Source organism: Schistocerca cancellata, chromosome 8 (genome assembly GCF_023864275.1).
Source record: "Schistocerca cancellata isolate TAMUIC-IGC-003103 chromosome 8, iqSchCanc2.1, whole genome shotgun sequence".
Lineage (NCBI taxonomy): Eukaryota > Metazoa > Arthropoda > Insecta > Orthoptera > Acrididae > Schistocerca > Schistocerca cancellata.
Window position 1 is genome coordinate 207,581,158 of NC_064633.1, and position 27,658 is coordinate 207,608,815.

The 27,658-nt window shown below is 42.2% G+C and overlaps 1 protein-coding gene across 3 annotated transcripts in view; it reads left to right on the forward strand.

Moving 5' to 3' along the window:
• LOC126094738 (rho GTPase-activating protein Graf-like) overlaps positions 1-27,658 on the forward strand; it is a 573,129-nt gene that overhangs the window by 322,885 nt on the left and 222,586 nt on the right. For all 3 annotated transcript variants that reach the window (XR_007521868.1, XM_049909287.1, XM_049909288.1), the window contains exon 2: positions 10,057-10,214. Coding sequence is in view for 2 of the 3 variants with exons in the window: in XM_049909287.1 (XP_049765244.1) it covers positions 10,057-10,214 (158 nt within the window). In the remaining variant the exon portion in view is untranslated. The remainder of the gene's footprint in view (positions 1-10,056; positions 10,215-27,658) is intronic.

Sequence of the window (27,658 nt, forward strand, 5' to 3'; positions counted from 1 at the left end):
CTGCGCCTCCTTTTATTCTCAGGCATTTACATATAAAATCATTGACACTCATATGAATACAAATATTGATACACGCATGCGGAAAACAATTTTTTTTAGAAAGGAGTATTACAGCACGCAAAATGTAGCTGTTCAATCGTTTTAATAAAGCCAGTATCGTTTTGTCAAGGTTTGCGTTAAAACATGTTTCTTAAAGATGCTTTAATTTATAGTCTATATTACAGCTACGCACATATTTATGTGGTATTGTAATGTCGAGGCCAGTATGTTTCTTTTACAAACCGTTTTTGATGTTAACTTCAGCAGTGGGTGACTAATCGATTTGTGCCTTCTTTTGCGAATTTCATTGCTTCGTGATGTTATACTAATACTCTGGGCCACTTCTACACGTCTGTCGGCTCTTGAGGAAGAATGGGCTGTTCAAACTGGCTCTGAGCACTATGGGATCAGTCCCCTAGAACTTAGAACTACTTAAACCTAACTAACCTAAGGACATCACACACATCCATGCCCGAGGCAGGATTGGAACCTGCGACCGTAGCGGTCGCGCGGTTCCAGACTGTAGCGCCTAGAACCGCTCGGCCACCCCGGCCGGCAGAATGGGCTGTAATTCTTCCATAGATATTCAGACACGTCATTGAAAGTGTCGGCAGAGAGTTCAAGACGTCATCAAAACTGGACACATGCTATATTAATGTCGACTAGTATGCATCCGGGTGCGTTTTACCAGTAGTGTATTATATATTCATCAAAATGTATGAAATAAAATGAACTCACTGAAGGTACGTATTGAAATAAACTAGTAATTTTGTAGATGTAGGCTTCTGTGAAAAAAATCAGTAGCAGAAAATCATAGACTTCGTCAAAGATGTGTATTTTGTCGCAAATGGGGGGATCAGACAGGCCATTGGCTCACACACAGAGGGAGTCCAAGTTGTGAGGAGGCCCCGTACATCCTGTGCGAATGAGAAAGTCGTGAAGAGGCAAGAACGAGTGTCAGAAAACATTGCCAGTTAGAGCTGCCAAAAGTTGGAGGGGAGAACGTACTATTCGATTCAAAGACTGATAATAGTAATAATGATTGTAATAATAATATTAATAATAATAATACACTTGTGAGTATGTGGTAAACAAGTTACTGCGGCTACCAGAGGCTAAGATAAATGAAGGGGCTTTTCATCGGCCTTAATGAAAGAAGAAACATTTGAAGACAAATTAATGAAATTTAAACGACATCTTGGATATACAAAAAACAAGTTGACAACAAGTGTCTTTCTAACTTCAAAGACCTTGAGTACGAGAGTATAGTAGAGACATTCTGTGTAAGTTCAAAGAACTGGATGCTTCAGTGAGATTGGTGGTGTAGTTTCTGGACTCATAGGTCAGCTACTTTCTAGAAACTCCAGGTACTGAGATGAGGAACGCAGAGAAAGGTTCCATCAAGACATTAAACAAGTGGAACAGTTTTATTGTAAGAGCGGATAGGAAGTCAGCATGATAGCCGACCGTCTTCAGGTAGAGCACAGAAGACGACGCAACGGAGGTTTTAGGGGGAAAGGAACAGACGTTGAGGTGTGGGCCTTTGTATTAGTTCTGAAGAACATGTTTTATTATAACGTTAGGAGTCCCTTCTTTTAACGCTTTATTTAACAATATTTTTTGAATATATGCGTTCTGTATGAAATCACTGGATGTGTGTCATTATTTTGTGAAATACGCCGTGTGATAGAGGGGAAACCCTTAGCATTTCTGAACTTAGAATATCAGCAAACATTAGAATCACCCAAAATTATTTAGGAAAAAACGTAGAATTTGTAGACTTTTTTTAGATATCGCAATATGAATTTTGTGCTGTTCGTTTACCAGCTTGGATAGCCGAGAGCGCTAACGCGCTCGTTTCAGGGGCACGAGGAGGCAACCCAGACTGGGATCGAATCCGTCTCGCGGATTAACAACGAGACGTGCTAAGTCGGCCAGATTGGATGTCCTTTTTAACCAGCGTCCCTCACCCAAGTAGGCAAATAGCGTGCTGGTACCTACGTACTGCGTCAGATACACACTACGCAAACACGAAATCTACACTAGACACAGGCGGATGGGGTACAGATTCCTACCCTGCAGAGGGACAGGGGAGCTTAGGGGGGAGATTGGTGCCTTCAGGAAGGTCGTCCGACCACGGTATGCTACTAACACTGCCAAAACCGATTTATAACAATAGCGACCTCTTAGGGTAACGGGAAGAGGCGTTCACAGCCTACGTAAATTTACGTGATTACTATGTAAATGGAATGTGGAGGGGGAGAAAGGAAAGGGAGAGAAGTCACGATGTCAGCTGCATCGGGACTTAATGCAGAGTCAGCGGAACCAAGTGTGCCCGACTGGGATTCGAACTTGAGATATCCTGCTTCCTATGCAGTTGCGTTAACGACTACGCCACCTGGACACAGTGTTTATCGCAATTGCGCTCACTGTCTCGGTTCATCCACATTCCCACCCAGCGCCACCTATACCCAGCCCCCGTCCATGTCCTCCATGCTTGCTACTTTGAGATTCTTACAGGTGGTCGAACATTGTGTATTGGCATTGAAGGTGGTGAATTCATCGCCCATCGAGGCGCCTCAATTATATGAACACGTGGTGTCTCTTCTTTCGGCCATATATGTAATTATTGTTGGATAAGCAACAAGTATTGTGAGCTCACGGTACAAAATATTAGTCATCCCCTCCCCATAAAAATATTACATTGGTCACTTCTGAGCGCTGCAGAACTGGTAACAAGCGGGCTTTCGACCTTTACATGCTGACGTACTTCATGGTAGTGAAGTTGAAGACAAAGTTCAAAATGGTTCAAATGGCTCTGAGCACTATGCGTCATAACTCCTGAGGTCATCAGTCGCCTAGAACTTAGAACTAATTAAACCTAACTAACCCAAGGGCATCACACACATCCATGCCCGAGGCAGGATTCGAACCTGCGACCGTAGCGGTCGCTCGGCTCCAGACTGTAGCGCCTAGAACCGCACGCCCACTCCGGCCGGCGTAGTCTAAGTGCCAGGTACTGAATCTATGCAGTAAGATGGGCCGAAATGGACGTGGGAGAATGGCAGAAAGCTACCATCGTGTTTGGGCGTGCTCATGACCACACATTGAGAGAAGTTGCCCAATTTTGCAAATCTTTCACTATAAGAGTTATTTATTTGCATCATTACAGCTTCGGCCGTGTGACCATTACCAGAAATGGTTCAAATGGCTCTGAGCACTATGGGACTCAACTACTTAAACCTAACTAACCTAAGGACGTCACACACATCCATGCTCGAGGCAGGATTCGAACCTGCGACCGTACCGGTCGCGCGGTTCCAGACTGAAGCGCCTAGAACCACTCGGCCACATCGGCCGGCTGACCATTATCAAATAGTACAACTGTGCCTCAGCACGTGTCGAAATCAAAAAATATTTTGAAATGTATACATTCGCGCCTATTGTCAACACCTTTAATGTGAATGACACCAAACACTACTCGTGTACATTGCCTACCTGACAAGTGATCAGAGTGCGAAAGTTTGTCGTGAGCGAAAGTGTTTGGATGTGTCCAGCAGTGCGGTATTGTACACATTTACTGGCCTCATGCACTCTGTGCATTAACAGAAATTAAACCCTGTAGTCTTTTATAGAGTACATTAATAACATTACACTTAGAAAATTTTCGCCTAACTTAACGTCCCATGATTATGAAATTATCACTTCCTGAAGGATTAAAACTATTTGCCAGACAGAAACTCGAACCCGGTAGCTTTACCTTTAGCCGACAAGTGCTGTGCCTGCTGAATTACCCATGAACGACTCACGTCCACTCCTCATTGCTTTCTTTCCTCCAGTACCTTATCTCCTTTCTTCCAAACTTCAAGAAGTTGGTAGAGCACTTGCCTGCGCAGGCAAAGCTCCCGAGTTCGAATCCTGGCTCAGCATACAGTATTAATCTTCCAGGAAGTTTCAAATCAGAGCACACTCCTCTGCAGAGTGAAAATTTTATCCTGGAAAGGAATTTAACGTTTACCTATCTTTGTTCAACTGAAACTATTAACTTCAGATAATTTAATTAGTAACTGAACTTCACAGCGTAATAAGGCAGATTAGATTAAATACAGACATTTCCGTCTCTCGTCGCTGATTGGCTATGCATTTCCATCCTTTGATCATGTCGGACATTGGGCTTCTTTCGATGTCCCGTATTCTGCCTGGAGATAGACACTGTCAACAGGACTGGAATAAAGCAAAGATTTTTGAAAGCCCACACACAAAAAATCCAAAGGGAACGTGATAGGCCATGGTATTGGCGAACCACGACCGATACACACATATACACAGACTGTAACGGGTATAACTGCAGGTATTTCTGTTGGTGACTGAGGACGGTGTACTGAAAAACGGTGCACCAGCATTTACGTCATTTGCAGACTGATAATCATAGCTATTACGGGTCGTATGTTTCCAGTGGTTGGATAGTACCTCCTCGTACGCGTGGCACAAGCAAGCATTAATGTTCATTTTCACTCGGGGCGGCATGTCAGGTATTCAAGTGAGGAGTAGTGTTTACATTTTGCGGCGTGCCATTGCAGCTGTAGCGGCTATAAAGATAAGTAATGACAAAGTTATTTGGCACGGTTATACAGTTATTAAATTTAATAGTTTTCAGTGGTGTTTCGTGCTGTTTGTGGCGAAATAACGATTTAATGAACTTCTGGAAAAGTTCACTCGCTGTGTTTTTTAGAGTTTTCTGTGCGTTAGTAAATTTCATGCTTTAGTTTTCAGCTGACGGTTCTTAAAGTTTCTAGTGAAATATTTCAGTAAAATTTTCATTCACTGTTTTAACTTCATTGAGTGTTCCAGTGGCCTCTTGAATTTTTGGTTTTAGCTAATAATTTTGAGAAGTTTTGTTGGTATTGGTATTAGTTGTGGCTTAGTAGTATTAATAAAAGTAGTTGTTTTCTTAGTAGAGAGAGAATTTCGAGACCGCTGTTGTTAGTTCCATAAATGGTTCTTCTGGTGTAACTGAACGTAGGTAACGTAGACGCATAGTTTTTTTCAGTAGCTGTAAAATTTTACCATGAGTGAGAAATGTGGGTTCTGTCGTAGGTTTGTGAGTAGTGGGGTACGGTGTGGGATTTGTTCAAAGTATTTTCATTGGGGGGGGGGATACAGTGGGGAAGCCAGTGGGCATTCTAGCGAGATCCTCTCCTGGGAATGCAGAATATGTGGTAGAAATAGTTGATAGAGGAGCAAAGGCGTAATATCTGTGCCCTTCAGGTGCAGTTAAAACACGCAAAGGAGGAATTAGTAGTTGAGGAGGGTGAAGGGTGCTGGGGAATGGGAACTGGCAGTTGTCAAGATGGCAGTTAGGCGGTGGTGGTGGTATTCAGACAGTTATACTTTGTGTATATGCGATAGATTTGACCAACTGTCAGAGTTCAGTGGAGAGGAGCCTCTCGTAGGTGTAGGGAACATGCAGCAGTCTTCAGCAGTTATCAGGCCTAGGTCAGTTGCAAAGTCTAACTGAAAGAAGGTGGTTCTGCTGCTAGGTAGTTCGCATGGTAGAGGTGTGAGCCAGCAGTTGCAGGAAGTGTTGGGGATTGAGTACGAGGTCACCGGCATTGTGAAGCCTAGTGCAGGGTTGGCTCAGGTGACTGACAGCATAGTGGAGTCATGTAGGAATTTTACGAAGGAGGTGATAGCGGGCGGAGCAGGGAATAGTCTTGATAGGGACGGGGAATATGATGTAGGGGTTGACCTGGTAAAGATACCTACTGAAACTGGTGACGCCAATGTGCATTTCGTGCAACTGTTTCAGCGTCATGATCGGCCTCATCTTAATGCGGCTGTTGGGCGCGTAAACATGCGGCTGGAGAAGGCACTGATGGCAGAGGGCATGGGTCACATTTCAGTGGTGCCAGTTGGGTCTATCAGTAGATCGGGTATCACTAGGCATGGCCTGCACCTCAGCAGGTATGGGAAGGGGAGGCTGGCAAAGCTTATAGGTGACAGTGTAGTGGGTGGTGGTGGGACAACTCATGGAAAAATTACTGTAGTAGTTGGTGTCAGAGCTGCACCTTTTTTAGATTGAAGTCAGCTGATAGGTATATTTGCCCCAGGGATCAGTGTTGGGGCCACTCATGTTCCTTATTCATATAAATGACATGCCCTCTAGTATTATGGACAACTCTAAAATATTTCTGTTTCCTCATGACACTAGCTTGATAGTAAAAGATGTTGCGTGCAAACAGTAAGACTCAGTTTTTACCGTTTCTAACCCACAATTCAACAAACCTGACGTTTTAATTTCACAGAATGGGCATATGATTAGTGAAGCTGAACAGTTCTAATTTCTAGGTGTTCAGATACATAGTAAACTGTCATGAAAGCCCACGGTCAGGATCTTGTTCAAAGACTTAATGCTGTGATTTTTACTATTAGAACCGTATCTGAAGTGAGTGATCGATCGACACGAAAATTAGTCTACTTTGTATATTTTCATACTCTTATGTCATCTGGCATTATAATTTGGGGTAACTCTCCCCATTCTAAAAGGATAATCTAAAAGGATATTTTTGGCTCAGAAACGGGCCGTTAGGACAGTATGTGGTGTAAGTTCACGAACCTCTTGACGACCCTATATATATATATATATATATATATATATATATATATATATATATAGAGAGAGAGAGAGAGAGAGAGAGAGAGAGAGGCCAATGTCAAAATACCCAGACTCGTGAACAAGGGTCGGCAGGAGTTCGTGAACTTACACCACATATACATATGTGTGTGTGTATGTAATATATATATACTGTCATTTCTTGTTAACAATATTAGCATATTCCCAAGAATAAGCAGCTTTCGCTCAGTTAATACTCGGCAGAAATCAAACCTGCATTTGCCGGCCGGAGTGGCCGAGCGGTTCTAGGCGCTACAGTATGGAACCGCGCGACCACTCCGGTCGCAGGTTCGAACCCTGCCTCGGGCATGGATATGTGTGATGTCCTTAGGTTAGTTGAGTTTAAGTAATTTTAAGTTCTAGAGGACTGATGACCTCAGCAGTTAAGTCCCATAGTGTTCAGAGCCATTTGAACCGTTTTTGAAACCTGCGTTTGGATCGGATTTCCTTAACTCTTACAGAAAACTGTGCTGTATACTGCTGCATCCATTTTTAATAAGCTACCACAAGAATTCAAAAATTTTAGCAGTAATCCACGTGCTTTCAAAACGAAACTGAAAAGTTTCCTCATGGGTCACACTACTCCTGTTCTGTCGAGGAGTTCTTTGAAAAATTAAGCTGATTCTTATTGTATTGTTGATTGCGTTAACTTAAACTTATGGCTTGACTTTTTTCGGGTTCATAAACATTTTACATTTATCTGTTATTACTTTTATGCTGTAATTTCATGTACTGACACGTCCCATAACTTTGAAGTTTTGTTCCTTAATTTGGCCCTACGTAACTTGACGTGTAAATAAAATTAAAAAAAAAGAAGAGAGAAACCCGCAAAACTCTCAGTCTATACTGACAGGCGTAATCCACTTATAGCTGCAGATACAACCGTTCAGAAAACATCACGTCATGAAGTTTGGGATGTGTTTGTGGCAAGATTGTTCAACATACTGATATGTATACGTATTAAGATACGACATACAAAAATATCTGCTTTTATACCGGTTAGGCCCTGTATATGGGCTCACTCATTAAAGTCGTCAGGCACGTTTTCTCTGTATTTTGGCAGGTATTTGCTAATTTGTTTTTGCATTGTGTAGCTGCTGCCACCCCAAACTAATATTGCTCCTCGCATCTTTTATGTGACGCCTAGCGTCGACGTGGAAAGCGTCGGTTTGTTCCTCGTTACAAACAAAATGATCTTTAAAGCGGAATTTTACGTGCACTTTCAACAGAGCGGTCCCAAAGTAGTCAGTTGTGATATTCGTTTTGCTGATGTGCGTTACCAGGAATGTTAAAACACGGCGAATCACCAGTACTCTAGCATCGAGACGATCGTCCTAGCCCGTGCCTATTGCTACCGCCATGTAGCAGTACTGCTCAGTCGCTGCAGGAGTACTGGTTATTCTTCGTGCTTTAATATTTCTGTTAACACACATCACGAAAACGAGTAATACACGTGACTAATCTGGAACCGCTCTATCGAAATGTCACCCTGTATACTGAACTTCTTAAGATGGCGATTCTACTGGAAAATCTAGAATTCTCAGGGATTTACATTTCACCTGGAAAAATCAGTGAAATCCAAGGGAATATCAGGAAATTCATAAAATCTCAGGGAATTCTGTGTTTTTTGACCTAGCATTGGAATTTCATTTTATTGAGTTTTGTAAATCACTAATTTGAAAATATTTAATTTTTCAAGGTATGTTAATTATATGAATATTATTCCTTATAAATTATCTATTTTTGAAAATTGTGGGCAAACTACCTCAGCTGAGAGGAAAGAATGACGCCATCTTGTTCCCCATACCTGGAATTCTGCCGCGCTGGGTAGCCGCGTGGTCTGAGGCGCCTTGAAACGATTCGCGCGGCTCCCCCCGTCGGAGGTTCGAGTCCTCCCTCGGGCATGGGTGTGTTGTCCTTAGCGTAAGTTGGATTAAGTAGTGTGTAAGTCTAGGGACCGATGACCTCAGCAGTTTGGTCCCATAGGAACTTATCACCACCTGGAATTCTCAGGGTTTTTAAATAAAGTTTCAGTAGCCACACTGGTTTGCCTTCCAGCTTAGCTTATAAACAAGACGGGCAATTTATAATTTTATACATTCTTGCAGAAAGCTATCTTTATTGTCATAAAATTATTTAAAAACAGTCTTAATCGCAGCTGATGTTAACGTTTGACCGGTTTTGGCCTTTTAATTACGGGCCATCATCAGAGTTTGCACTGTAATGACAAAGTAAAAGTGCTATATTACATAGAGAAGTCAACGATGTAAAAGTATACTCTAAAACGTGGAACAGCCGCAGAAACCTTAATTTATAATACCAGTAACATCAACGATTTTAAAATCGACATGTATACGTTTTTTTGCATTTTCACTGCTCTTCTGAGGATATTTTGATTGTAAGCTCCAAATGTTTCTACGTTATTTGCAACAAATCCTTTCCTCTTGTGAACAGTGATGTATTACAGATTATCCACAATAAGATAATGCGGCTAAACTGGTACCACTTCTGTGAACAACGCCCATTTTATCTTTGGTGAATGATATCGACCTCCAGTGTTATACAAGCGTCAAGTACATTGTTATACAAGCGTCAATTACATCTTTGACAACTGACAGACATATCAACCTGGATGTCTCCATGGAAACGGCGTCCTAATATGTTAGTACAGGCTCCAAGCGATGACATACATATACAACGACGCATTTAGTTTTTTCCGAGCGTTTTTCAAGACTTTCAGTAACAGACTACTAATACAAATAGGTCAGTATGTATAATGTTCGTATTAATACGCCATACATTTGGTTTTATTAGGAATAAGTAGCAGTAGCTACAGAATTAGCTCTCTTATAGTATCAATTATTTCCTCCAGACGGCGCTATGGACCTCAGTTAACGAATTAATTTAAATTTTAATGCATTTTATATGGCTGTAACATAGATTATGAACAAAAAATGAATATAAACTCGTTTCTTGATTAATTAAATTTAAAAGATAACTGTTTAAAAATGAAACTCAAAACGATATGTAAGTCGTTCCCCATTGGAGCGCTACATACAGTGACTGAGACCTCGATAGCGGGTCAGGCGCAATCGGCGTCATGCAGATGGGTAATGATGCATCGTTTTAGAATAATATTTTTACATCACTGACGTCTCTGTGTAATATAGCACCTTTACTTTGTTATTACAGTGCAAACTTTCATGATGGCCCGTAATTAAATGGCCGAAACTGTTCAGAAGTTAACATCGGCTGCGATCGAGACTTTTAAAATAATTTTAAGGCAATGTCGAAGATTATCTAACCTGAACTTGAAAACTAAGCGATGCACTTTTTTGTTGCAGACCTGTCGAAAGCGCAGCGCACGCTGTCGTATAGCCTCATCAACTTCAACTTCGAGTGCATCGGAACATCGCAGACGGACGACGAGGTCAGCATCGCAAAGTCGCTGTCGGAATTCGGTCGGCTCATCTCCAACATCGAGGACCAGCGGGACATGATGGTCAGTAGTCGCGTGCAGCTTGCCTCCGGGGAAATCAGGGCCGCGCTTTTTACAGCTGCTCGCCGGGATTGGCAAAAAGTCACGCGAACGTTACGCATTCTCCATCACAGAGCTGGACGCGAACGCCGTAGTGATTTACAAGGCAGCATGTTACTGGAGATGATGATCCCGTGCAGTATGTTACCTGTAGCGAAAGTTATCATTATTTTGCCCCTTGTAGTCGTTATTTTTTCACTTACAGCAGTTTGATTGCGATTAATTTCCAACTTTAAGAATAATACTTCGGAAACTCTATGCGTTGGTACGGCAGAAGGTAAAGTCGTACAGCATTATAAGCCGGTGGATCCAAAAGACTGCTTATGGAGAAGGTTTTCTTCTTATGTAAACAGTCTTTTTTCTTCGCAGGTTGGGAGTGTTGGTGTGTCATGTTGGTACTGTTGAGGTTTGATTTGCAGTTGCTTACACGAAATGCAGCACTCTGGTAGTATTATTCGCTAAAATCTGAACCTAAATCTTTAAGGAAAAATGGAAGGATCAAATGTGAATAAGTGAAAAGACCAGAAGTATTTCGTATGACTTATACCATATTGCCTTTTAGACTGAAATACTACTTAGTTACAATATCATGGAATCTTTCGTCAGTTTTCAGTGATATCTCCCTTTAGTCTCAGGACAAAATCCTTCATGTCCATAAGCTCACAAACTAACCAGAAAAGTCCAGAATACCAACTCGTAATCGCAAAACCCAGAACATCAATCAAGGTTCCCTGAGGTATATACCGTCTTTGGAACTAAATGGAAATCAGTTTTTTTGTGTCGTACTCGTTTAGTTCTTATTTATGAAAGACCTTCAGTGACCTGTAATACATGTTTGTTACTTACTTGTAACTACTATACAATGCATTTATTATATGTATAAAAACAAACATGAATTATAGGCCCCTTAAGGCGCTTCATAAATAAAAGAAGCAAAACGCTTGTGACAAAAAGCGAACTTTCATTTTGTTTCAAAGATGGAACATACCACCATGAATTTTGAAGCAACTAAGGAACGACGGCAAATGGAAGACTCGACGATTAATTAAGAAATCATTCCTGTAATGACGTCTATGCCGCTCATTTGAAAAAAAAAACACTCAGGTGCTGTTCTAAGTTTATATTATATACCCAGTCACATACGTTATCGATTTCGTTGCGTGATATCTTTATCGAGACCACCTTATTCCCAACTGATAATACTCGTCAGTGGCATGGAGAAACTAAACAAAGCCCATTTTCCCTACCGCTTCCTCGTTATCTATTTAATTTAAAAACATTTTACTTACATTTAATTTTTATGCTGGCAAAAATTAGCTGCATTTCTTTGGTAGCGGAAAAAATTAACTACATTTCATTGGTGACGAAAACTTCACAGCTTAGATAAAGTGTTACCTTACAAAGGGTCGCAGATGGGGAAATCCACTGACGTAAGCGCAGATTATTGTAAGCCGATGCCGTGAATCCACGATTGGGCGACAGTGGATTGGCCGTCCACGCCTCCTCACAGAACATGTAGGTCGGGAGCTTGCCCCCTATGTAAAGAACGGTAGTATTGTTGAACATGGCCTGCGCTGGTGACTACTCTTCCATAATGATCCAAAGACATTCCCAAATACGATTGCAGTGGACACGGAATCATCAGAGTTGGGCTATGGCACAATGAAAACGTGTCTCGTGGCGGGATGGATCACCTGGTTGATGGTCAAGTCGGGAATCGCCTTCATGCAGGCGAACTGCAGTCGAAACTTGCACCGTGCCACAGACTCTGACCGGTGGGGCCAATATTATGTTAAGAAGGACACTAACCAGAGCTCGTATGGGACCTGTGGTAGTAATCGAAGGCAGCATGATAGCTATGGACAACGTGAACATTATTACGTACGTCCTGCTTCATTTCATACTCGATGTCTTCCACGACGACGATAGCATCCTCCAAAAGGACAACTGTATTTGTCAGAAGGCCAGAATAGTTCTAAAGCGGTTTGATGAGCGTGACAGCCTTGGTCAATAAATTCACCTGATTTTAACCCGATGGAACACACCTGGAAAGCTATCGGGCGCCAGCTAATTATGGGAACGGCGCGACCTGTGTGTAGATTTCTTGTGCCACATACCTACGGAAACCTGCCAGGTCGGCAGCTGCGGCAGAGTGGTTGTAGGCGCTTCAGTCTGGAACCGCGCTGCTGCTACGGTCGTAGGTTCGAATCCTGCCTCGGGCATGGATGTGTGTGATGTCCTTAGGTTAGTTAGGTTTAAGTAGTCCTAAGTCTAGGGGACTGATGGCCTCAGATGTAAAGTCCCATAGTGCTTAGAGCTATTTTAACCATTTTTGAAACCTGCCAGGGACTTACCGAATCTGTGTTACGTAGAAGCGATGCTGTAGTGCATTGCCTTATAAAGTTTGAGAAACACGGTATTAAGCAAGCGATCAGAAACGTTTGGCTCATCAGTGTATTTTATTGTTACGTTTATGCTCTCTTTGCTGCTGTCGTTCCATTAAATCAGTTTTTCTCAATCCGCGCCCAAATAGACCGTGCCGCGCCGCACAAAGCTAAGAAAAGAGGATCGTCGCATCCGGTATGGACGTCAACCGCGCAACTCTGCGCAACAACGAACAAGTTTCACGCATTGTCGGTGCATCACAAGAAATGGTTCGTTCGATCGCGGCTTTGTTTGGACGGCTTTTCTCGTTTTATTACTGACGTACGCACGCGAGCACTGAAACATTACAGCGCCTCTACAAGTACTCTGTTCCATTCTGCGTAGTTCTGCACTGCACTGCACTGCGCAGCGTGCTCGTGAGCAGCGCTTGGTGGCGCGTCGCGTCGGGTTTGGACACGTCTTTGTGTTTCACAAAACTATAATTTCATATCTAAGACTGCAAGCATTCCACCAATAATCGGAAGAACCTATTAGAAAAGTATTTATTTCACATCTACTCATTCAACAACACCAAGTTATGCTGCTTTATCTAATTCCGTCATATTGATTAGTGCAAACGTGCTAAACGAAATTAGTTTTCTTCTGATTTTATAAAGAGATAGGAAGTTGGTTATTAATGGTGCAGAGTTAGCACAATATCTGCTAGCAAAATGGCAGTCACGATATTTTGACGTTCTTTTTATTTTTTATACCAAAGTGGAATGAAGATTTAACAATACCGTGACCGTTTGGACCAACCAGTGCTCGTCTTCAGACTATGAATTGATAAAAAGAGGACACAAAGTTTCTACTGTGAAATCTATTGTATCTGCCGAGTAACAATTACGTAATGATACAAAAAATACCTAAAGGCACAGGTTTCATACGAGTTCCTTTGTCTTTTCCAACAGTATTAAAGGATACAGTTGGTAGAGGTAGACTCTGTTTTAGGCAGAGTGAGTGACGAGTATATTGTGAACACTCCCGTTTTCCAAGATGACAACATCCGAGTTCACAGGGTTGCACGCATACGCTCTTGATTTGACGAAAAATTACGCACACTGTCGCTCCTCGATTGTCTCCACCAAATTATGCGGTTTGAATCCCAAACAAGATATCAAAGACTATTTGCCCGTTCGAAAGCAATTACTGAATTCTAAAACGTGTGTGTGTGTGTGTGTGTGTGTGTGTGTGTGTGTGTGTGTGTGTGCGCGCCTGCTTGCGTGCTTCGTTATCGTTAGAGCACAAACTCAGCTAGGCGGAATGGTGCTGGAAATTGTCCTTGAATTTTAGAAAATATCATCTCAGCGTTCACGTGCATTGGCTTAGGGAAAGTACGGAGAACTTCCGTCGTCGTACCTGGACGAGAGTTTCAAGCTTGTTCGTGAAAGCGGACCTAGGACCATAACTACTGTAACATTTCCCTCTGTCTGGAAGTTATAGACCATAAGGAAGATATTGCTTAGCTCATAATGTGCCGTACCGTCATCTCAGTGCAGCAACACTCTGTTTTGGTAGCTGGTGACGTATGACTCAAATACCAGACTACGGGAGATCAGGCACACCTGGTTGCTGTCACCAATACCATCTACCTAATTAAACATGACTTTGAAGTCCTGTAAATGGAAATTAAACATCTTCTCCTAATTAATTACAATAACTTGTCTTTCGGAACATGGGGTTTGGCGTCATTTCTTCCTGGCTTTAAATATTTTGTGTCGTCACGAGGTCGGCGTGTTGATTGTCTGGATTTGGCAATATTACTGGTAGAGAGTGGCCGGATGTCCTCCTTATCTCCACCTTTTCCCACCACACCCCTTGACCCCCTCCGGACGGAATTCGTGTACTCCCCTGCTGCCAGCGTTTAGTGTGCGAACGTCTTCTAAATGTTTGCGAATCGTGTAACTGAATCAACTGAATCGGATCGTGGGTAGCAGCCCGGTATTTAGCGTTTTAGAATGTGGGAAGCCCAAAAAAACACATCCAGGCTGGCCGGCACACCACCCCTCTTCGTTAATCATCCGGATGGATTCGATCCTGAGCGGCGCTTCTCCCTGAATCCCAGAAGCGGCGTGCTAACACGAGGGGCTCCCCGGGGTGTATGGAAGCCGCAATAACGGGCAGGGCGCTGTTATCGCCGAATCTTATTTTACGTATGAATTTACCTTCTTATTGTAGGCGACGATGATAGGTTTTATAGTTTTTTTACATATCAAGGAACCTAAGTTCGTATCTGGAGGAAAGAGAGATTTTGTTCTTTCAGTTGGTGCTAGAGTGACGTCAGCTCCTTTAAAATGATCAAGTAACTGTACGATTCCGATATGCTATTTTAACATATCTTTGTCAAACAAGCCACAACTTGTAAAACTTGAAATTTACCCGGCGAATCAACTGTTGAAAAAGATTTCGGGCTTGCAGCCGGTCGTCGTATGAAGTCGTGCAATGAAGTTTAGCAAGCCCGAAATCTTTGAACAAGCAACAACTTCTTCATTAACTGATATATACTATCAAATTTTTTCTTGTAGCAAAATTGAAACTCATCAAGTTTCTTCAGTGGTGCCTGTGGTGTTTGCTCTCGTGGAACAGTAAATCGTTTTCATTAGCGCCAAACCTAAGTTTGTATGGGTAATAGAGCTTTTATTGGGCTTCATAGGGACCCTCTACATTGTAGTTATTCTCTTAGTTTTACTTTGCTTCAAGTGGTGCTCATTTTAAGACATCTTTCAGTGACGCTGTTGGATGTAAGCACAGCAGACAAAAATTAGTCACCCGCAGGAGACATCACGCAAATGCTGTGTATTTTTTTGACTTAACTATATTTCAAGAGACCTGTAGCCTAGTATTTTAGAAATAGATCGTATAATTTACAATTTTTTAATGCGATAACATAATTAGTTCCTTATTCCAAGCAAATATTGTTTTCAGCAATGAAAACTCGAAATAATAACGATGAGTTATCAAGAATAATTAAATTCATTAACTATAATTAGGAAGTATTAGAGATGAGTTGTAGATTATAGCCACCAAAAATCCAAGGGGGTGGGAAATAGCTCGGAAAGACAACGTCGCTGGTTCTGTTAGTTACTACGCTGTGTGTTTGTATCAGCTTACGTATTTGACGTGACTCTAGGTACAATAACGTGTAAATGCTTATGTACTACGTGATTTGATCAAGGAAGTTTGTCGACGTCATCGTCTGTATTGTTGCTTGGGTCAGTGTCGCCATCTTTCTTTGAGATGTCTCGGCTACAATATAAAACTATTTGTAATTACTAGTCTTTTTTCAGGCCTGTCTTTATACTTTTATTGACTTCATCAGCCTTCTTCGTTTAATGTGTAATTCTACTTTTGACATTTGGTTGCCCTTTTGGAAATTATACCCAACATTACTAACATTACTACAGAGCCGCTCCTAATTCACATTAACATATTAGGTTCTGTGGAGGATAACTGCATAATGCCTCGTATCCTGATAAAAGAGCACTGCTGAACTTTCCTTTTTAAGTTTCTTTGAAAAAGATTCTGAAGCAATTGAGGTAACACAGTCAGTGTACAACTCTGAAGTACCTTCATACAGGTAAATTGGTTTCGCCAAGAAAACTTAAGTTTTAATTAAAATTAATCGAAAAGATCAACACAAATTCACCAGTTACTTACGAAATATTTTGCCTGTCAAATTTTGCTTTCTATATTTGTTGTGATTTCCGTTTTTGTTCATATTGCTAGCGCTTCCAGTCTCATGTCACTCCGGATCCGCCAGCAAATCATAAATACGACATTTTAATCCACTGAATCATACTAAAAATTGGGAATCACTCTCATATAAAAACATACAAAAGTAATTTCATACATGAGACACGTCACAATTCTGAATCAGAGCTTGATTGGTGCCATAATAATGATCTCACAAGCCACCATAAGAATAGAAACTGTCTTTATGTGGGCGATTCTGGCAGGGTTTTTTGCGTGTTGCGGTGGTTGAGATGAACAACTTCAAGTGACACTGGGCGTTCTCGACTCTTGCATTATGGTGGCAGCAATGACGTTTGTCATATTGAAGAGGAGCAATACGTTACTATTTAGCTTTGAATGTTACTAAATAAATATTACGCAAAGTTTTTCTTTGGCTTTCAGCCTTCAGTATCAGTCTTCATTATCACCTCAAACGTCAGATGAAGTTGTGAACCTGTAGCCTTGGGCCGCAAGAAAAGTTTATCAACGGGAGTTGTGTACTCTATCTGATCAAAAGTATCCGGACACTTATGAGTGGACTTTAGTATTGGATGTTTCAATCTACATGGATACTCTGCAAATCACATTAAAGCGCCTGACAGGGGGTTCATCGAACCACCTTCATAATTCTCTATTATTCCAATCTCGTATAGCGCGCGGAAACAGTGAACATCTTTGTCTTTCCGTACGCGCTCTGGTTTCCCTTATTTTATCGTGGTGATCGTTCCGCCCTATGTAGGTCGGTGGCAACAAAATATTTTCGCATTCGGAGAAGAGCCTTTCCCACAACATTTTCTATGTGTTCTTTCCAATTTAAGTTGTTCGTAATTGTAATACCTAGGTATTTAGTTGAATTTACGGCTTTTAGATTACATTGATTTATCGTGTAACCGAAGTTTGAGTTCCTTTTAGTACTCATGTGGATGACCTCACACTTTTCGTTATTTAGGGTCAACTGCCACTTTTCGCACCATTCAGATATTTTTTCTAAATCGTTTTGCAGTTTGTTTTGATCTTCTGATGACTTTATTAGTCGATAAACGACAGCGTTATCTGCAAACAACCGAAAACGGCTGCTCAGATTGTCTCCCAAATCGTTTATATAGATAAGGAACAGTAAAGGGCCTATAGCACAACTTTGGGGAACGCCTGAAATCACTTTTGTTCTACTCGATGACTTTCCGTCAATTACTACGAACTGTGACCTCTCTGACAGGAAATAGCAAATCTAATCACATAACTGAGACGATATTCCATAGTCACGCAGTTTTACTACGAGCCGCTTGTGTGGTACAGTGTCAAAACCCTTCCGGAAATCCAGGAATACGAAATCGATCTGAAATCCCTTGTCAATTGCACTCAACACTTCATGTGAATAAAGAGCTAGTTGTGTTTCACAGGAACGATATTTTCTAAATCATGTTGATTGTGTGTCAATAGACCGTTTCCTTCGTGGTAATTCATAATGTTGGAACGCGATATATGTTCTAAAATCCTGCTGCATATCGACGTTAACGATATGGGCCTGTAATTCAGTGGATTACTCCGACTACCTTTCTTGAATAATGGTGTGACCTGTGCAACTTTCCAGTCTTTGGGTACGGATCTTTCGTCGAGCGAACGGTTGTATATGATTGTTAAGTATGGAGCTAATGCATCAGCATACTCCGAGAGGAACCTATTTGGTATAGAGTCTGGACCAGAAGACTAGCTTTTATTAAGTGATTTGAGTTGCTTCACTACTCCGAGGATATTTACTTCTACGTTACTCATGTTAGCAGCTGTTCTCGATTCTAATTCTGGAATATTTACTTCGTCTTCTTTTGTGAAGGCATTTCGGAAGGCTGTGTTTAGTAACTCTGCTTTGGCAGCACTGTCTTCGATAGTATCTCCGTTGTTATCGCACAGAGAAGGCATTGATTGTTTCTTGACGCTAACATACTTCACATACGACCAGAATCTCTTTGGATTTTCTGCCAGGTTTCGGGACAGTTTCGTTATGGAAACTGTTATAGGCGTTTCGCATTGAACTCCGCGCTAAGTTTCGAGCTTCTGTAAAGGATCGCCAATCTTGGAGTTTACGTCTGTTTAAATTTGGCATGTTCGTCCTTCACGTTTGTGAGATTTTAAGTTTGTTGCGACACTTTCAGTGAGGTGTCTGAAGGTCTGTACAGGAATGGCAGTCCAGTCTTCCTCAAGGGCCTAAAGCGGAGAAGGAAGTGAAGTTGGACGCTGGGGTCTGGAGCGAAGTCGATGCTCTAACTCATCCCGAAGGTGTTCCGTTGGGTACAGGCCAGGGCTCTGGACGGGCCAGTACATTTCAGTAACTCTATTGTCCTCGCAGTCTCAGCGTTATGGTGGGATGCATTGGCATGCTGATACGAACTGTCATCATTTCCGACGTTTTCCTGTACTATACACAATAAACAATGCTGTAAAATGTGTTCATATCCTTTCAATTGTAGCGTTTTCTTAAGCGCAATAAGGGAACCGCCCCCATGTATCACGAAAACACCCAGTTTACGTAACACCACCACCTCCGCACTTCAGTATTGGCACTACATTCGGCAGGTACCATTCTCTATGCATTCGCCAAATGCATACCCTTCCTTCGAACTGCCACAGAGTGTACCACGATTAATCACTCCAAATCACTCGTTTCCAGTTATCCTTTGCCCACTGGCGTTGCTCCTTACGCCAGTTGACTTAGCATTGATGGCAGAAATGTGTGACTTGTGAGGAGCTGCTCGACCTTCGTACCCCAATGTTTTTAACTTTTTAGTATGCGAGCTGGACTGCTGGTAACACTTGGGAACTTACGAGGTATTGCTCTCGCTGATTTTATTCGGTTTCTGACAATCACTTTACGCAATGCTCGAGGTACGGGTCCGTCAGTACATGAGGCCTGCATGGTCTTGTATTTACCGGTGACTGTTCCTGCACGTTTCCATTTCACAATCACATCCCCAACAGTAGACTTCGGCAGCTTGAGTACAGTCGAAAAGTTCCTGACGGGTATGATACTCAGGTGTCGTCCACGTGCAGTTACTCCTTTTGTACCGACAACACAGTATCTCCGCCCACTTATAAACTGTCCAGTTCTCGTGACATCCAATGGTTAATTCCTTACTATATATGGGTGTCCGGACACTTTCGTCCATATAGTGTACTAGGTGTGATCAAAAAGTAACAGGAGTTTTTTAATTTTGCGGACTTTATGCACCCACTTGTCTAAATTTGTTTGTTACCTTGTTGATACACATGTTCCTGACGTTTGTTTACATTTTCAGCTGCTCTGAATATTTACTTTATTGTTGACAGTCGAAAAGATGATAGTGTTTTAGAGTACACGGCTAATTTTTACTTTCGAAATAGATGGACCAAAGAATTTGCATTAAATTTTGCTTGAAAAATGGAACAGAGTGCAGCACCGCATTGGAAATGTTGACTGTAGTTTTTGGCGAATCGGAGTAAGACAAGAGTTTACGAGTGATATAAACGTTTCAGAGAGGATCGAGAAGAAGTTGAAGACGACAACCGCCCTGGGCGCCCTAGCACATCAGTTGCTGACAACAATGTGGGAGAAATAAAGAAAATGGTTCTGGAATATCGCCGAATGACCATCAGAGAGATGCTGCTGATGTCGGCATATCCTTTGACTCATGCAAAGCAATTTTTTCGGATGTTTTGGGCTTACAACTTGTAACAGCAAAGTTTGTTCTGAAATCGTTAAATTTTGACCAAAAACGTCTCGACGCTGTCGTCACTAAAGAACTGCTCGATGAAATCGAACTTCTAAAGAAGGTTATAACAGGTGACGAAATGTAGGTATATGGGTGTTACGTCGAAACGAAGGCCCAGTCGTCCTAATGGAAACTGCTTGGTAGACCAAGACCGAAAAATATTCGACAAGTCCGATCACAGGCGAAGGTTCTTCTCACTGTTTTCTTAGATTACAATGGGACAGAGCATCCTGTCTTATGTTCGTACGGTCGATGAGGAATACTACCTTGAAGTTACGTGCCATTTGCGTGGATCACTTGGAAGAAATTACCAGAATCGTGGCAAATCCATCCGTGGAAATTGCAACACGACAATGCTCTCGCTTACATCTCAATGTTTCTTCGTGATTTTTTGGCAAAAAACAAAATTTTTGAGTTGCCTCAGCCGCTGTATTCTCCGGGCACGACTTCCTTCGACTTCTTTCTGTTCCTTAGAACGAAGAGTACCATGAGAGGACATCATTTTGCCACCATTGATGAGGTAAACACAGAACAGCTGAAGGAGCTGAACACCATAACGTAAAGTGAGTCCTGAAGTGCTTTCAAGTTTAGATAAAGCTTTGCCCAAATGTATATCTGAGGGGAATTAATTCCAAAAAGAAATAGTTGATGCTGATGAACAAAGATTCTGTAAGAAAAAACTTCCCGATAATATTTGATCACACGTTTTATATCTACAGGAGGTTCGTATTTGCGTGATTACTTTGTGGAGGCTCGATATTTACGCCTAAAACCTTAAAAGGAATGTAGGTGTCAGTTTCGCTTCGTATAATGATTGGCTTAACCATCGCTGTGTTGTGAGGCTGATGGCAACTTAATTGCCGTCGCGTGTTAGTTCGCAACACGGTGCAGGAACTGCCGGCCGGTAGGCAGAATCCCCACATCGCTGATGAGCAGCGCTGGCCGGGCCGGCGGTTATTGCGATTGCGACAGCGCGCAGTGCCGGAAGCTCTCGTAACCCGTCCTGTGCCGTTGTGGCTGTGGAGCCAGGGACAAACGCACGTCACGGTCGCCGCGCCGGCTATGACACGCGCCTGGCGTGTTGCTCTACTAGCAGCTGAAAGCCCGCTACGCGAAAGCAACGTGCGTGGGGATATTTTAATGTTCATCAGTGGTTCCCAAATTGGGATTAGTTACCTCCTGAGTGGTGAAATGAAACCTTGTGAGGGTTAAACACAAAATGGGTTCGATGAAGTTTTAATGACCACTCTAAATAATTTTCTTAAAAGTAACTACCGTTATGGTAGACTCTAATAACACAGGGCTGTTAAGGGTACGACTAGGCGAGGAAGACCGCTCACGCTCGTTTGCCGGTCGGGCAGTTATACACTGAAGCGCCAAAGGAACTGGTGTAGGCATGAGCACTCAAATACAGAGATAAGTAAACAGGCAAACCACTGCGCTGCAGTCGGCAACGCCTAAATAAGACAACAGGTGTCTGGCATAGTTCTTACTGCTGCTACAATGGAAAATTATCAAGATTTAAGTAAGTTTGAACGTGGTGCTATAGTCCGCGCACAAGCGGTGGGACACAGCATCTCCGAGGTAGCGACGAAGTAAGGATTTTCCCTTACGACCGTTTCACGAATGGACCGTGAATATCAGGAATCCGATAAAACATCAAATCTCCGACATCGCTGCGGCCGGAGAAAGAATCTACAAGAACGGGACCAACGACGACTGAAGAGAATCGTTCAACGTGACAGACGTGCAACCCTTCCGCAAATTTGTGCAGATTTCAATGCTGCACCATCTACAAGCGTCAGCGTGCGAACCATTCAACGAAACATTATCGATATAGGCTTTCGGAGCCGAAGACCCACTCGTGTACCTTTGATGACTCCACGACACAAAGCTTTACGCCTCGCCTGGGCCCGTCAGTACTGACATTGTACTGTTGATTACTGGAAACACGTTGCCTTATCGAACGAGTCTCGTTTCAAATTGTGTAGAGCGGATGAAAGTGTACGGGTATGGAGACAACCTCATGAATCCATGGACCCTGCATGCCAGCAGGGGGCTGTTCAAGCTAGTGGAGGCTCTTTAATGGTGTGGGGTGTGTGCAGTTGGAGTGATATGGGACGTCTAACACGTCTAGATACGACTCTGACAAATGACACATACGAAAACATCCTGTGTGATCACCTACATTCATTCATGCCCATTGTTTATTCCGACGGACTTGGTCAATTCCAGCAGGACAATGCGACGCCGCACACATCCAGAGTTGCTACAGAGTGGCTCCAAGAACACTCTTCTGAGTTTAAACGTTCCGCTGGTCGCCAAACTCCTCAGACATGAACGTTATTCAGCATATCTGAGATGCTTTGACGTGCTGTTCAGAAGCCGGCCGAAGTGGCCGTGCGGTTAAAGGCGCTGCAGTCTGGAACCGCAAGACCGCTACGGTCGCAGGTTCGAATCCTGCCTTGGGCATGGATGTTCGTGATGTCCTTAGGTTAGTTAGGTTTAACTAGTTCTAAGTTCTAGGGGACTAATGACCTTAGCAGTTGAGTCCCATAGTGCTCAGAGCCATTTGAACCATTTTGCTATTCAGAAGAGATCTCCACCCACTCGTAGTCTTACGGATCTATAGACAGCCCTGCAGGATTCGTGGTGTCAGTTCCGTCCAGCAGTGTTTCAGACATCAGTCGAGCCAATGCCACGTCGTGTTGCGGTACTTCTGCGTGCTCGCGGGGGCCCTACGCGGTATTAGGCAGCTGTAACAGTTTCTTTGGTTCTTCAGTGTAGCTCGCGGTAAAATGTGACAGTTCAGCCAGTGCTCTGCCTTCAGGGGACTGATCATAGGTTCGACGTAGCCTTAGATGGGTACATATTTACTTAATGTGCAATGCTTAAAATGGAGAATAACTCTTTTGTAGTTGACTGTGATGGCCGAGGTTAGGAACTTCAATTTAAAGATGATCACACACACCAACATCAGTTTATAACACGTTAGTGCAGAATGCCTGTATGTTTATGGTATGCGATGTTGTATTGATATGCTTAGTGGCTTCAAAACTATGACTACAACGAAAAATTTCAATTTACAACGATATTACAGTGCCTTCTACGCAAAGGATTATTTGTGTGCGTGTGCAAATTTTTTTCAGGAGGAACACTCAAAAATGAATCTGCGATTCTAGCAAATTATCACATTGCTTTTCAGCCTGCAAAGCGTTGCACAGTTTGACCGATTGTCAGATGTTGTTGACAATGTGGAAACTGAGCTACAATTAGAACTTCTAGACATACAGTGTGGTAGTTCCATAGCAAAATTAGTCTCGCAGACTTTTATTTCCTCAGTATAAATTTTCAGCTCTTGACAAGTCTACAGCTACTATTACGTCGATGTTTCGATCTACATATTTGGGGAAGCAAAACTGGTATCAGAAACTGATGTTTTAGTGAAAAGCAAAATAAGTAATATTTCTTGAGATCCTGTGTTTTTATATTTGACGTTTAAATAAAGTGATAACGGAATATAAATTTGTCAACTTTAATTTCGTCCTAAAATGGCATCCATCATAAGGTTACATCAGTCGTAGGAAATACCATGTTTCGTTTCTAACTGACCCATGTTCTTCGTTTCTTCAAAATCTTAAGAAATGTTTTACTGTTATTTCTTATAGTACAACAGTGTTAGAAAATAAATATGCGACGAAACGTATTATGAACCTCGTAAAGCGTTGCATCTCCGTATAACCTGACATTATTGGCTGTAGAACTAAGACTCGTTACGACGCTATGTTGCTTCGATCTCTCTACCTTCCCCTCGCCTCTATTTCATATGTCTTCGTGAGCCAGCAGTTACTCCATTGGCGTGAGCGCGAGCCAGCTCTCTCGAGCAGATCGTTGAAGGTCATTACACTAACATCAGTCGACTACACGTTAGTGCAGAATGCCTGCATTTCATAATCATGAGCCACTTGATATCCACTGATGTATAAAAGCCTCTAGATATTTCCATGCATTGCCATCTTCAGATACGAATCCTGGTTGAACCTACATATTTTTTAATTACATCTGCCTGCGTTTGATGAGTTTGTTGTCGTTTCAATCTTCTGATGTTCTTTTGAATCCCGAAAAAAACTTTCTTTGCGTATCTGCCATCTGTCTTCCTGGGTACTTTCCATCCCTCCTTCATTTCATTTTCATCACTATTATAGTTACGTCTTAATTCTAGTTTGCTCCCTAGTCCATTTATTGTCATTGCTGTTTCTCGCAGTAGTTTGCAACATGCATCTCTCCGTCGCTCGCTGAGCCATCCTCCATATTTTGAATAATCTTAGTGTTAAATAGACCGCGTATCACTATAATGATTTTACGGCTGATAATATGCGTTAAATTTCATTTTGAAAACTTACATATTTTACCAAGAACACTCGAGGCCAGTTTTATTCTTCTATGGACTTCTTTTGCTGTACATCCAGTGGTAGTAGTTAAAACACTAAATTCGAATAGTAATTCTTTTTCTGATTTGGAGATTAATAAATAAATATTTGGGTTCTAAGACCAGTTTGTATAAATGAAGGAATATCTTCAGGTAACGAAATTCGAACGAAATTACAATTTCCTGGGTGCTGAGAAGGCACGCATTATAGATTTTCATGAAACAGATCTGACATTATTTTAGCGAAAGGTCTATGGTTAGTAGCTATTAATGTTTTGAGAACTCTTTAAACATACAAATCCCATTTGCCACAACTTAAATGTGTGAAAATAGATCTTCGACTATGGTAGCAATGCTAACAAAAGTCAAGAACTGAATGAAATTCAAATGTGGCTAAAGATGTGCAAAGGCGGACACCAAACCAAATAAAAAGTAAACGATTGTTAGAAATAAGCAAAACTAGACACCCCATTGATTCATTATTTCTTGATCCAGTAAAAAAAAAAAAAAACAGAAAACGCGTGAGTTCAATTGTTTTAACGTTAGCTAAGCATTATAAACGAACTGTCACAAAAAATAGGAGTGTTAATTTTTTACAGTTAATGCTCAGTTGGGTCCCAAACGTTGTTCAGGGTGTTGGATGACATCTGATCTCGTTCAGGGATAATGGTCTCAAAAAGTTTAGAAACCACTGACCTACATCTATATTCATACTCCACCAGCCACCATATGGTGCATGGCGGAGGGTACCTTGAACCACTGCTAGTCATTTCCTTTCCACTCGCAAATGGAGCTAGGGAAAAAAATAACTCTATACACTTCGTGCGAACGCTGATTTCCCTTCCCTTGTCTTGTCTTGTCTTCTCTGTCCTTACGCCAGGCTTAAGTTGATGGCAGTAGGATAGTGCCGCAGTCTGTCACAAATGTCGGTTCTCTATTATTTTTCTGTAGTGATTCCCTCCAGAGATTAACAGTCCAGTGTTGATTGAATCTACCTATAACAAATCTAACAGCACATCTTTGAATTGCTTCGACGACTTCTCTAATACGATCTGTTTGGGATCCCAAACACTCGAGCAAAACTCAAGAACAGGTCGCACAAATGTTTGCACGCAGTCTCCTTTATAGAAGACCTAAATTTATAAACTTCCCAACAAACGGAAGTCGTCCATTCGATTTCCCTATAACGGACCTTACATGCTGCTTCCATTTCACATCGGTTTGCAGCGCTACGACTAGGTATTCAATAGACGTGACTGCCAAGCAGCATGCCGCTAATATTGTATTCGAACATTAAAGGACTGTTTTCCCTGTCCATCTGCACTAACGTACATTTCTCCATATTTAGAGCAAGTTGCTACTCATCATGCCAAGTAGAAATCAGCATCATCAGCATACTGCCGCAGATTGTTGCTCCTCCTGTCCGTCAGATCAGTTAAGTATATATACATCAAGAGCGGTCCTGTCATGCTTCCCTAGCGGCGCGGTCTAGGTCGTCTTGTCACGGTCCGGACGGCTCCCCCGTCGGAAGTTCGAATCCTCCCTCGGGCATGGGTGTTTGTGTTGTCCTTAGTGTACGTTAGTTTAAGTAAGATTATGTAGTGCATAAGTTTAGGGACCGATGACCTCAGCAGTTTGGTCCCATAAGACCTTACCCCAATTTCCAATTTTCCATACTTCCCTATGTGCTCCTTAGATTCCCTCGTTTCTGATGAATACTTGCCGTCCTGGAAAGTACTGGGGTTGCACAAAAAGTCTTCTAGGCCACATATCTCAGAACCTATTCCGCGTGCTGGGAATGAGGAAAAGTTTCAATCTCTCGTCGATACCAACTGGGAATATAGTGAATCGTGGTAACTGTAACAAAGGCTTGGACATCGTACATGGAGAATCCTGTCAAACGTTGAATAAAACTATTGTATAATGCTGGTAATTGAAATCTGAACACCAGTAAGGATAGCAAATAACTAATTTGTACTTGAGAAGAAGCAGAAATATTCGTCATAATGTTTACGCTACGGCATTGGTTTATAAAATATTCTCAGCGACGTCAGTTCAGGGCAAAATCTCGAGCTTTCGGCAAATCTCGAGCTTTCGACGATCACCTCCATCAACTTCGTCAGGAGTAACTATCTAACTGCTGCTGCGGTAGCCGTATGCAAGGTACATTTTACTAACGTTTAAAACCTAGGAGAGACGTATATGACGCTGAGACAAGTAATTTAGTGTAAGATACATCGGGCCGCAAGTGTCGGGAAATACCGCAAAAGTGGATGACCAATATTGAACATGTGACGTCACCACATAACGTACTTAGCCTTGTCGATCCCACCCTCGCTGGTAGGGGCAGTGCTACACATCGCTCCACTAAGCTATTGTTTTCGAACACTTTCTGTAACTGATCTGTTGTAAACGCAGAAGTTGCAAAATTACTGCCCTCGTTGTAACCAAACAAAAGCCATTCTTATTTTGTGTGCCTTTCCTTTTGTCCCTTCTGTTTTTGTTTACAGATTTTCTATAGCAAAGAACGCGTAGGTCCTTTACTGATAGGGATGCAGTTCGGAAGCTTATTCTCATATACGTCGGACGCTGTACGTTAGGTTTTTATGTTACTGATCTTTGCAATTAACCAGCGGAGACCGCGAGACGGTAAATGAAATAATAAATCTTAACAACTGTGTAACGTAGCGAAAAAGCGAAAGAAACTACCTGCCAGAGCCAAGCCTCGAAGCCAAATCCCCACACGCCGAAATCACGCTCCTACGGAGCTACACGGCTGTGAATACTTGACTTGGGTTGAGTAATGAGGTACGACAAACCGATAGGTTTCACAGCTGCACGTGAGGGGACGTCACATTGTAAACGTTTGCCACCCAGTTTTGGGGTATTTTGCAACATTTGCGGCCTCTTGTGGACTGGATGGTGGACGCTACGCTATACATCAGTGGGCCATGTCTTGGAATACACTGAGTGATCGAGACGTCCCTCCGACTTAGGTTGTACCAAAAAATCTAAAAATTGCAGCCTTGCTTCTTTCTCTGTCTCGACAGTGAACTGGATATTTTGGTGTATGCTGATCA